The sequence below is a fragment of the Macaca nemestrina genome, chromosome 14 (genome assembly GCF_043159975.1).
Source record: "Macaca nemestrina isolate mMacNem1 chromosome 14, mMacNem.hap1, whole genome shotgun sequence".
NCBI classification, from domain to species: Eukaryota; Metazoa; Chordata; class Mammalia; order Primates; family Cercopithecidae; genus Macaca; species Macaca nemestrina.
In genome coordinates, this window is record NC_092138.1 from 63,535,729 (window position 1) to 63,548,582 (window position 12,854).

The window sequence follows — 12,854 nt, forward strand, 5'->3', positions numbered from 1 at the left end:
GCACCCTGTTTTTCTGTGTTCCAAGTATTCTACATTACTTTGGTAACTAAAAAACGAAAGTTCAATAAGTGTTTGCTAGAAAAGGAAATAAATTTCCAATTGTTTTTTGAATAAAACTTCAAAGAACAATGTTTATAGGCAATGGGAAGTTAGTTATAGCCCCCATTTTTATTGGGGGAAAGCAATTGCAAAATTGGATTTTCTCCACAGTTAGAAAAGCAGAGTCATTGCCACTGCTCTTTTCTCAGTGTTCCATTAGTGGTAGAAAGGAAGCCCAGTGATTCCCCACCATGTGTCTGTCTGAGGCACAGCAACTGGTTCAGGATTTAAAGTAACTTCTTGACAGGTGCCTTTCTAGGCTTCTCTTTTGTTGTTTGAATTTGAAAGGCTTGAGGATGACAAGAGGCTCTTGCCTATTTTTCTTCTTCTCTAAAATTCTGGTGTTAGCATGTTAGACCTCTCTTTTCCCCCTTTTTTACCTTTAGTGTGTCTCTAACCTTGGACATTCACACAGACATTGTTTAGCTCTAGTGCTTTGGGGTGAAAGCCAAAGATTTTTGTGTTTTCCTGTCCTATGTGAATGTTGCTTTATATAATAGGTCTATTTCTTTTAAGTGTGCAAAATAAATTTTTGTAAATTGAGCTATACTTAAGACATCGTTAAAGAACCATGAAGTGGCGCTTTGTGTAATTTGCTCTGTAAAAATCTTAATCTGACTATGCCTGGATTTCTTATAAGTTTTTCTGCATTTTTTTTTTTTTTTTTTTTTTTTTTTTGAGACGGAGTCTCGCTCTGTCACCCAGGCTGGAGTGCAGTGGCCGGATCTCAGCTCACTGCAAGCTCCGCCTCCCGGGTTCCCGCCATTCTCCTGCCTCAGCCTCCCGAGTAGCTGGGACCACAGGCGCCGCCACCTCGCCCGGCTAATTTTTTGTGTTTTTTAGTAGAGACGGGGTTTCGCCGTGTTAGCCAGGATGGTCTCAATCTCCTGACCTAGTGATCCGCCCGTCTCGGCCTCCCAAAGTGCTGGGATTACAGGCTTGAGCCACCGCGCCCGGCCGTTTTTCTGCATTTTAACTACAACCTGTTCATCATAATCTAATAGATAGTGGTTTAATAAGAGCATAGAATCTGTAGTCAGACTGCCTGGGTACAAATCCAGGCTCTTCCATTTAGCTACCAGCTTTATGCTTGGTTGTAGACCCTGTTAAGTGGAATAACAGTAGTTACTTTAAAGGGTTATTGAGAAAATCTAGAGCGTTAATACATAAAAAGTGTTTAGAATCATGCATGGCACCTTACAGGTATTTCTTAAACGTTTGGGGCTATCATTACCTAGCATGGGATTTGTTTAGGACATTGTGCTAGATAATAGAGATCCAAGGACGGTCTGTAGCAGGTTGCTGTCCACAAGAGGCTTGTGATACTTTGGAGGAAGTTAGAGATTCAAGACGAAAACTACATGTGGTCACCTGCGCTGAGCATCAAATGACTGAGAGAGACAAATGCTGTAAGAGTTACAAAGAAGGAGTGGGTCATCAGGAAAGCTTCACAGAAGAAGTAACTGAGCTCTGCTTGAGCCACCAATGAAGAATTCTAGGAAAGGAAATGGCCTGAGGAGAGAGAAGGGAAGTAGCAAGGTACATTTGGCCTGGTATATAGGGTTAGAGGTTGTAGGAGTTCTTTCTAGATAATTTCTACAAGTAATCTAGGAACAGAGTTTGGTTAAATCTTATAAGGACATTGGAAGCCTTACTCTTTTTAAGTGGGGATCATTCCACACACCTTAAATGCTGCCTTGCCCAGTTCTCCTCTTGCACCAGGAGTGAGGAAGGAGTGAATTGGGTGGGGGGGAAGGACAGCCACCTGGGTTCACACTCCCTTCCTCTGCTATATCTTTGCAGTATGACTTCTCTTTGGAAAAGAAAACCATTGAGTGGGCTGAAGAGATTAAGAAAATCGAAGAAGCCGAGCGGGAAGCAGAGTGCAAAATTGCGGAAGCAGAAGCTAAAGTGAATTCTAAGAGTGGCCCAGAGGGCGATAGCAAAATGAGCTTCTCCAAGACTCACAGTACAGCCACAATGCCACCTCCTATTAACCCCATCCTCGCCAGCTTGCAGCACAACAGCATCCTCACACCAACTCGGGTCAGCAGTAGTGCCACAAAACAGAAAGTTCTCAGCCCACCTCACATAAAGGCGGATTTCAATCTTGCTGACTTTGAGTGTGAAGAAGACCCATTTGATAATCTGGAGTTAAAAACTATTGATGAGAAGGAAGAGCTGAGAAATATTCTGGTAGGAACCACTGGACCCATTATGGCTCAGTTATTGGACAATAACTTGCCCAGGGGAGGCTCTGGGTCCGTGTTACAGGATGAGGAGGTCCTGGCATCCTTGGAACGGGCAACCCTAGATTTCAAGCCTCTTCATAAACCCAATGGCTTTATAACCTTACCACAGTTGGGCAACTGTGAAAAGATGTCACTGTCTTCCAAAGTGTCCCTCCCCCCTATACCTGCAGTAAGCAATATCAAATCCCTGTCTTTCCCCAAACTTGACTCTGATGACAGCAATCAGAAGACAGCCAAGCTGGCGAGCACTTTCCATAGCACATCCTGCCTCCGCAATGGCACGTTCCAGAATTCCCTAAAGCCTTCCACCCAAAGCAGTGCCAGTGAGCTCAATGGGCATCACACTCTTGGGCTTTCAGCTTTGAACTTGGACAGTGGCACAGAGATGCCAGCCCTGACATCCTCCCAGATGCCTTCCCTCTCTGTTTTGTCTGTGTGCACAGACGAATCATCACCTCCAAATACTGGTCCCACGGTAAGTCTTTTAAATCCCCAGCCAATTCCCATATTTTCCTGAGGACAGGGATTATGTTTTTTCTTGATGTTTGGTTTTTTTTCGAGACAGGGTCTCATTCTGTTGCCCAGGCTGGAATACAGTGGTGTGATCGTACCTTACTGTAGCCTCGACCTCCCAGGCTCAAGCGATCCTTCCACCTCATCACTCTCCTGAGTAGCTGGGACAACAGGCACGTGCCACCATGCCCAACTTTTTTGTATTTTTTGTAGAGATGGGATTTCGACATGTTGCCCAGGCTGGTCTCGAACTCCTGACTTCAAGTTATCTGCCTGCCTTGGCCTCCCAAAGTGTTGGGATTATAGGCGTGAGCCACCAAGCCTGGCAGTACAGAACAACACATTATTGCATTCTAGAATAGAAATCATAGAAGTCAAGAACCTTTTGCTACACCAGCTTACAGATTTCTTTCTTTTTTCTTTTTTTTTGAAACAGAGTCTTGCTCTGTCGCCCAGGCTGGAGTGCAGTGGCACCATCTCGGCTCACTGCAACCTCACCTCTCAGGTTCAAGCAATTCTCCTGCCTCAGCCTCCTGAGTGGCTGGGACTACAGGCATATGCCACCACACCCAGCTAATTTTTGTGTTTTTAGTAGAGACAGGGTTTTACCATGTTGCCCAGGCTGGTCTCGAACTCCGAACCTTAGTTGATCCACCTGCCTCCACCTCCCAAATTCCTGGGATTATAGGTGTGAGCCACTGTGCCTGGCCAGGTTACAGATTTTTTTTAAATGTAAAAGCACATCAAGAGACTACTTAGAGCCAAAAAGGAGCCTGAGTGTATTGGTGGGATATCTGTCAGAGACCATAACAAGCCTGCTATTAGTTGGTAAAAAGATATGAAATCTTGGCCTGCTTTACAAGTCCCAGTAATAGCATTCTTGGTCAATGATAGTCTGTGGGAATGCTTCTTTTGTCAGAGAGCTCATAGCGGCTTGTAAACTTCCATAAACTTTGGCCCAGGTAAACTTGATAGAGTGCCGAACACCATTATTATCTTCTTGGAGTGGGCTTCATTCTAATTCCTCTTGGTCAGTTGTTGGACTCTGGTCAGCACTGTACTTCTTCCTTTTCATGGTACTTTGTATGCTTTAGAGAAATTAAAAGCTCCCTGGAAAAGATCAGGGGTCCTTGGCCAACACTTCCTTCCTCTCATTTAAAGTTAGATTAACCATTTAGAGATCAAAGCCAATAAACTAACAGCAGAGATCTTTCTCAAACTAGAACACTTGTCATTCTTTGACCAGCCTGAGTGTGGGAGTTTCTTTCTGGCCTATTCATCTCAGGATGGGAAGAGGCCTGCTTCTTGTTGGCTTGAGAATTTGCTGCCTTCCACCTGCAGGTATAAACAGAGCTGGAGTGTTTCTCTTTTTTTTTTTTTTTTTTGAGACAGAGTCTCGCTCTGTTGCCCAGGCTGGAGTGCAGTGGCCGGATCTCAGCTCACTGCAAGCCCCGCCTCCCGAGTTTACGCCATTCTCCTGCCTCAGCCTCCCTGAGTAGCTGGGACTACAGGCACCCGCCACCTCGCCCGGCTAGTTTTTTGTATTTTTTAGTAGAGACGGGGTTTCACTGGGTTAGCCAGGATGGTCTCGATCTCCTGACCTCGTGATCTGCCCGTCTCGGCCTCCCAAAGTGCTGGGATTACAGGCTTGAGCCACCGCGCCCGGCCTTCTCTCTTTTTTTTTTTTTGAGACGGATTCTAATTCTGTCACATAGGCTGGAGTGCAGTGTTACGATCTCGACTCATTGCAACCTCCGCCTCCCAGGTTCAAGCGATTCTCCCACCTCAGCCTCCTGAGTAGCTGGGATTACAGGTGCATGCCACCATGCCCAGTAAATTTTTGTATTTTTAGTAGAGACAGGTTTCACCATATTGGCCAGGCTGGTTTTGAACTCCTGACCTCCAAGTGATGCACCTGCCTCAGCCTCCCAAAAATATTGGGATTACGGGTGTGAGCCACCGGGCCTGATGAGTTCTGGGGTTTTTCTTTTTCTTTCTCTTTCTTTTCTTTTTTTTTTTTTTTTTTTTTTTTGAGACAGAGTCTTGCTCTATTGCCAGGCTGGAGTGCAATGGCACAATCTCAGCTCACTGCAACCTCTGCCTCCCAGGTTCAAGCGATTCTCCTGCCTCAGTCTCCTGAGTAGCTGGGACTACAGGTGTGCGACACCATGCCCAGCTAATTTTTGTATTTTTAGTAGAGATGGGGTTTCACCATATTGGCCAGGATGGTCTCAAGCTCTTGACCTCATGATCCACCCGCCTCGGCTTCCCAAAGTCCTGGGATTACAGGCGTGAGCCACCATGCCTGGCCCATTTATACTTTTTTAGTTATTTTTAAATGTACTATTAAATATTATTTATTTAATAATAAATATTTATTTATTATTATAAATAAACTCCAGCTACTGCTGGAGTGCAGTAGCGTGATCTCGGCTCACTGCAACCTCCACCTCCCAGGTTTGGGCGATTCTCCTGCCTCTTGCAGCCTGCCGAGTAGCTGGGATTACAGGCATGTGCTTTCATGCTCAGCTAATTTTTGTATTTTTAGCAGAGATAGGGTTTCACCATGTTGGCCAGGCTGGTCTCGAATTCCTGTACTCAAGTGATCCACCCGCCTCAGCCTCCCAAAGTGCTGGGATTACAGGTGTGAGCCACAGTGGCTGGCCAATTAAATATTATTGACTATAATCACCCTGTTGTCTTATCAAATAGTAGATCTTATTCTATTTCTTTTTTTTTTTTTTTTGATGGAATCTCACTCTGTCACCCAGGCTGGAGTGCAGTGGCATGATTTTGGCTCACTGCAACCTCTGCCTCCTGGGTTCAAGCAGTTCTCTGCCTCAACCTCCAGAGCAGCAAGGATTACAGGTGTCTGCCACCATGCACAGCTAATTTTTGTATTTTTAGTAGAGACAGGGTTTCACCATCTTGGCCAGGCTGGTCTTGAACTCCTAACCTTGTGATCCACCTGCCTCGGCCTCCCAAATGCTGGGATTATAGGCGTGAGTCACCGTGCACAGCCATTCTTTCTATTTTTTTTGTACCTATTAACCACCAGCCCCCCACTACCCTTCCCAGCCTCTGTGGTAACCATCCTTCTAGTATCTATGTCCATGAGTTCAATTGCTCTGATTTTTAGATTGCACACATAAGTGAGAACGTGTGATGTTTGTCTTTCAGTTCCTGGCTTATTTCACTTAACATAATGATCTCCAGTTCCATCCATGTTGTTGCAAATGACAGAATCTCATTCTTTTTCATGGCTGAATGGGTACTCCACTGTGTATGAGCACCACATTTTTTTTTTATCCATTTATCTTTTTTTTTTTTGGAGACAGAGTTTTGCTCTTGTTGTCCAGACTGGAGTGCAATGGCATGGTCTTGGCTCACTGCAACCTCTGCCTCCCGGGTTCAAGTGATTCTCCTGCCTCAGCCTGCCAAGTAGCTGGGATTACAGGCGTGTGCCACCACACCCGGCTAATTGTTTTATTTTTAGTACAGACGGGGTTTCATCATATTGGTCAGGCTGGTCTCAAACTCCTGACCTCAGGTGATCCATCCGCCTCAGCCTCCCAAAGTTCTGGGATTAAAGGTGTGAGCCACTGCACCTGGCCTATCCATTCATCTCTTGATGGACACTTAGGTTGCTTCCAAATCTTGGCTGTTGTGCACAGTGCTCCAACAAACATGGGAGTGCAGATCTTGTTTATGTTTTACTTTCTGGGACATATCCTTAACTTACAACTTCAAAAAACCAAAACCAAAACCAAAAACAAAACAAAACTAAATCTTACAACCTTTTATTTTATTTAATTATTTTCCCCCCTGAACCTGAGAGTAGGTGATTATTTTTAAGAGATGAGATTTTTGTCCCCTAGGCTGGAGTGCAGCTTACTGCCTCAGCCGCTTCCTGTCTGGGACTACAGGTGTGCACCACCACGCCCAGCTAATTTTTGTAGAGATGGGGGTCTCACTGTTTGCCCAGGCTGGTCTTGAACTCCTGGGCTCAAGTGATCCTCCTGCCTCAGCCTCCCAAAGTGTTGGGATTAAAGGCATGAGCCACCATGCCCAGCCTGTATCTTACTACCTTTTAAAATGCAGTTTTTACTTTATCATATTTTAAATTTCCAAGTGCTTTTTCTATTCCCTCTTTTGGTTTGATGTTTTCATGCTGGTGGCTTTGGCTTTTTATTCACGTGTATGTATGAGGCATTAAAAAAATAACAAGTCACAAAGTTTGTGTGTCAGAGGTGTGCTTGTTGATCATTAAACTTCACTATAGGTTGAAAGTTAATTGGTTTTGCTGGGGAAGTCCCCAAAATGTAAACATATGAAGGGCTTGGAAGTGAGGGTTTCTCCAGAGAATTCTGGCTGAGGACTAATGTTGGGGAACGCTGGTGTGTTGCTTTTACTTAATCCTTGTTTAAGTTCTTTCACTTGACTCTGCCCCACACTGTGCCTGGTGCTTAGTCCTTTTTGGTCTCTGGTTCCCATTTTCTGGAGACTATACCTTCTGCCTCCTGCACAGGGTGGGGATGAATGGGGAATGTTTCACCGAGGGCTTTACTGCTCTGATCACTGACTGTGTGTATCTTTGCCTTATCCCAGTTTTACCTTGTGCTTCCAGAGTCTGAGCCCCTCTTAGGGGTCCTAATGGGCTGATAGACTGACTCCCCCTTTTCTACTTACTTTATAACTTCATTGCTGGCAATTACCATCCCTTCATTATCTTTCCACATTCTTAAATTGCATTGAAATATATCACACTTGTAATCCCAGCATTTTGGGAGGCCGAGGTGGGAGGATTGCTTGAGCCCAGGACTTCAAGGCCAGCCTGGGCAGCAATAGTGAGACCTTGTCTTTGTTTTTTTTATTTAAAAAGAAGAAGAAATATATTGTCCACTGCTACCCCCTTTCCTTTTATTGCTTTAAAGATGAATACAGTTTTAATTCTTTATTTTAAAATTTTTATTTATTTTTTTGAGACAGGGTCTTACTCTGCAATCACGGCTCACTGCAGCTTTGACCTCCTGGGCTCAAGTGATTCTCCTGCCTCAGCCTTCTTGAGTAGCTGGGACTACAGGCATGTGCCACCACACCTGGCTTTTTGTTTTTTGTAGAGATGGGTCTCAACTATGTTGTCCAGGCTGGTCTCGAAATCCTCAGCTTAAGCAGTCCTTCTTTCTCAGCCTCCCAAAGTGCTGGGATTATAGGCATGAGCCATTGTGCCTGGCCTTTGTTTGTTTGTGATCATTTTAGTGGGCTTTTGGGAAGAAGAGATGGTAAAGACATTTGATCATTTTAGCGTGTTAAATGAAATTCTCCCTTTGAAAATTCTAATGGACTTCAATTTATTCCACAACTGTTGATGAAGACCAGTAAGTGTAAAGTCAAGAGCCAGGCCCTGGGGATTTAGAAATGGGCATGACATGGTAACTGATCTCTGCAAGCTCACATTAATGTAATGTGGTAAGTACTTTGCCAGCAGCGTGCCCAAAGCTCTGTGGGACTGCAGGTGGCAGTGTGCCTGTTGAGTTGTGCACACATTAGCAGTGGGAAAAGGAGGTGTATGGAAAGACTTGGTAGAAGCTGTCTTTAGGTTATGCTTGAGGGCTGCATAGGTATAGAAAGGACTGCCACCTTCTGAGGCCTGAGAGCATGCTCAGACTCTTCAGAAGCTTGAGCACTAATATTTGTCTCCTCTCACAAACTTACTTTCCCTCATATTTAATTTGGAAAGATTTCATAATAATTCTCATTTTTGTCTAGTTCTACTTGGTTACAAATACGGAGCACTTCAGTCATTGAGTATGAAAATCCCTTTTTATGCCAGAGTCAACCTTTGCCCCTCCAGGAACTAAATTTTACTATTCTTTTATTGAAAAAATAATGACAAATGGCTACCATGAATGCAGTTAATAGTGTTTAAAAAGTCATATCTATATTACTCCTAAGAGCATTATATATATTTGAAAATGGTACTTTGGAGTAAATAAATTTGGTGACTAACTGGAGAAACTAAACACTTATAATTTTGATGAGGGATCCTTTCAAACTTTGTCTGTCTGTTTGGGGTCTGCTGGATTAGCCTATTGCCTGTTTGATTCATAAAACATTTATATGAAGGGGACATCTTATTTTGTTTGTCCCTGTTTAAGGAAAGTATCCTCTATTAGGATAGATGATTCTTTAAAATCATCCATTTAAAATCAGTCATTTAATATCTCATGCATCTTTTAAAAACGTATAGCTATAATTGTAGAGCATGTACAATTAGTAAATATATCTTATTTTTTTCTTATTTATTTATTTATTTAGAGACGGTGTCTCGCTCTGTCACCCAGGCTGGAGTGCAGTGGTACAATCTTGGCCGAGACCTCCACCTTCTGGGTTCAAGCGATCCTCCTACCTCAGCCTCCCAAGTAGCTGGGATTACAGGAATGCACCACCACACTCGGCTCATTTTGTATTTTTAGTAGAGATGGGTTTCTCCATGTTGGTCAGGCTGGTCTTGAACTCCCGACCTCAGGTGATCCGCCCGCCTTGGCCCCCCAAAGTGCTGGGATTACAGGTGTGAGCCACCTCACCCGCTGTTTTTTCACTTCAGATGCTTTAAATAATTAACAGTCATATGTTCATTATTTGCTAACCTAACACCCTGTGCTGGATATTTGGTAGGTTGACCCTAATATTTATTACAAATGATGTTGAGATGGATATATTCCTATATATAAATATTGGTTTGCATTATTATTATTTCTTTAGACTGGTTTCCTATAAATAGGCAACTGGATCAAAGAATCTGAACAGTTTTCTGGATTTATGCCATATTTACCTAAAGATTATGAAATAACCAGTAGGGTGTGAGTACTGCATGTATGTTTAAAATAGATGTGATTTTTGTTTTTCTTTAGACGGAGTCTCACTCTGTCACCCAGGCTGGAGTGCAATGGCATGGTCTCAGCTCACTGCAACCTCTGCCTCCCAGGTTCAAGCGATTTTCCCACCTCAGCCTCCCGAGTAGCTGGGATTACAGGCACGTGCCACCACACCAGGCTAATTTTTGTATTTTTAGTAGAGATGGGGTTTCACTATGTTGGCCAGGTTGGTCTCGAACTCCTGACCTCGTGATCCACCTGCCTCGGCCTCCCAAAGTGCTGGGATTACAGGTGTGAGCTACTGTGCCCAGCTAGATATGATTTTATTGACATTTGTAATGTGCAGTATTCTGGGTGTATGCCCGCATCCCACCAGCCATTCAGGAGGCATTATGAGACGGGCAGGCAGTTGAAGAATAGTCCTGACTCCTTCCTGGCTGGGGAACGTCATGTGAGAGCTGGCATTACTCTGTGGCTGTTGATATTCTTTAGCCCAGGTTAAAGCCTGTCTCTAAAGAGGGAGACACAATCTTAGACCTGCCAAGTGGCTAGATTGGTGTGATCTAATCCCTGTGCCTTATTGTGACTCTTGTAACCTAATGACAGCCCTGTGCTTGGGCTGCTGAGTGTGCTGTGGGTGAGATGATTAAGCACAAACAGAATGGGCTCTGAGGCCTATAGCTGTCCTGGCTTTCCCCAACAGACTTTGAGGAGAGCATCTGGTTATATCTGTATAATTTCGAACTTGCTTCTAGGACAGAGGGCTTCCTACCACCTAACCATGACCCCCTCCCCCAGAATAAAACAAGGAAATACAAAAAAATTTTGTCTGAAACGTCTTCCCTGGTAATCTTGAGACCTGTGCCAAGCTGTAAAAGGTCTTATGACCTCGTTCCTATGGTGGATGGGTCCTTTGGCCTGGGAGTGTGCTGTCTTCGTGCCTTGGGCCTGATTTGTGATCAGAAGTGGTAGGGGAGTTAATCATGGGACTCTGTACGCCTATCAGATTGGGGTTACTAAGTTCCAGAGGCAGGGAGCAGGCTGCCTTTAGCTGGTGGGCGGGTCCCTAGAGTTCAGATTCAGTCTGTGGGATCCAGCCCAGTGTGGCTAGTATGCCTTCTGTCCCGGCACTGTAGAATGGCAGCTTTGGCAGGAAGTGAAGCACAGTACATGATGTAGGGCAAAGGTGTGGAGTCCCCTCAAAACCCTGGGTTCCTGAACTGTCCATGCATGGGAACCACACTCACAGCCTCTGCCCAAGAGTAGAGACTTTGGGATAGATTAGCTCCAAAGTGGGAGTATTTGAAGTGCAGAATGACCCCTCAGAACTGATACTTCAGCCTGGGAAAGGGACAATTCTGGAGAGAAATCATTGCAGCCAGCTTCGACATCAGTCCTGGGGGCAGCCACAACTTCTTTCTTCAACTCACGCCCTGGAGATTTGGGCACACAAGGGCCTGTGGTGGTGTAGTGCTTTCTCGATCACCAAGGTGGGACGAGGGCAGAGCAGGACAGCCACAGCTGCAGATGACCCCCAGCTTTTTCCCTCTCAGCTGGCACTCCCTCCCCTCTTCGTTCCTTTTCAGGATGTCAGGCCAGCAACCTGGCAGTTTCTTCCAACTCGACCACTTGTCTTGGGGCTTGAATAGTGTCAGAAATGCCAACCCCTGGACTAGGCTGCCTCAGTGACTTATTTGGGGGCCCAGGTCTTCTTGCCTTGATCTTCTTGTTTTTCTACTACTAGGTCACCCCTGCTAATTTCTCAGTGTCACAAGTGCCCAACATGCCCAGCTGTCCCCAGGCCTACTCTGAACTGCAGATGCTGTCCCCCAGTGAGCGGCAGTGTGTGGAGACGGTGGTCAACATGGGCTACTCGTATGAGTGTGTCCTCAGAGCCATGAAGAAGAAAGGAGAGAATATTGAGCAGGTGAGTGGTTGGTCAGCCAGGAGGGCAGGCTCAGACCTGTGGAGCTGGAGTAGCGTCCCCCCCGTCCTAGAGCCCCTCAGACTTGTAGCACCAGCCTCCTTTCCTGTGGGTTTGTGAGGACATAGGGCGTGTATTGGGGAAAGCCAGTAGCCTTGGGAGCAGTTCTTCTTTTGGAAGCTATTCCAGGACCCAGGCCGAGAGACAGCTTTGGGAGAATTGAAGCTGTTCTCCAACTACCGCCCCTTTCTTTGCCCCTCCAAAAGGGGCAAAGCTAGGCTTGGGGTATGGTCAAATGTCTCCTTCCAGGAATTTTCATCCTGTCATCTATGCCCAAAATGTTGAATAGGGTACTGGAGTGTTAGACCTTGGTGACATTTTCTGACTTGTGCTGTTTCTTAGAGTAGCCGCCTGCCCAGGCTGTGGAGTTGACATTCTGATAGGTGTGTCAGCTGTGGCAGCAATTCCTTTGGAAAATGCCTACTCATGTTTAGAAGGCTGTGCCTGTGTTCAGTAAAGAGTCACTGGGGTCCTGTTGTGTTGGACACAGTCAAGGCACAAAATCAAATCCTATCCAGTACCTGACGGCCTGGGTGGGGTGGGGATCAGACTTCACACACTCCAGTTTGTTGAGGTCTCTTGGAAAGCACAGCAAAGAGTAGCAGTAGGTGCTAAATCCCTTGTTTCTTTTCTTAGATTCTTGACTATCTCTTTGCACATGGACAGCTGTGTGAGAAGGGCTTCGACCCTCTTTTAGTGGAAGAGGCTCTGGAAATGCACCAGTGTTCAGAAGAAAAGGTGGGAGTCTTCACGCTTCATGGGAACCCTCTGGAAAGGAGGGACCAAGTAGTCCGTCCTGGTTTTTTCCCTTGGCCCACACACAACCTTTTTGCTTTGCCAGTGACTACAGGTAGAGGCACATAAAGGGCAGAATCTCCTAAGCATTCAGACAGGCCGAGGCCTGTGTTTGGGTTGGTGGTTGAAGCATTGGGTTGAAAACTTTAGAATCCCAGTGAAGGGAAGGGAACATTGGCCTGAGCTAAAAACCAAACTTTTAGATGACTAGGGAGGGAGACTGCTGGACTTTTTGCCTAGACTGCTCTCTGAAGAGCAGCCATGTCTGGGTTCAGTTTCCTTCCTTGGTGGGAAGATGGATGTGGGTGGTGGGACCCAGATAGAGGTCGCAAG

General features: G+C 45.4%; 1 protein-coding gene across 5 annotated transcripts in view; it reads left to right on the forward strand.

Annotated features, from left to right (window-relative positions):
- LOC105485683 (ubiquitin associated protein 1) overlaps positions 1 to 12,854 on the forward strand; it is a 74,293-nt gene that overhangs the window by 60,090 nt on the left and 1,349 nt on the right. For all 5 annotated transcript variants that reach the window (XM_011748044.2, XM_071077926.1, XM_071077927.1 and 2 more), the window contains 3 exons: positions 1,903 to 2,826; positions 11,487 to 11,669; positions 12,363 to 12,464. In XM_011748044.2, the coding sequence (XP_011746346.2) occupies positions 1,903 to 2,826; positions 11,487 to 11,669; positions 12,363 to 12,464 (1,209 nt within the window). The remainder of the gene's footprint in view (positions 1 to 1,902; positions 2,827 to 11,486; positions 11,670 to 12,362; positions 12,465 to 12,854) is intronic.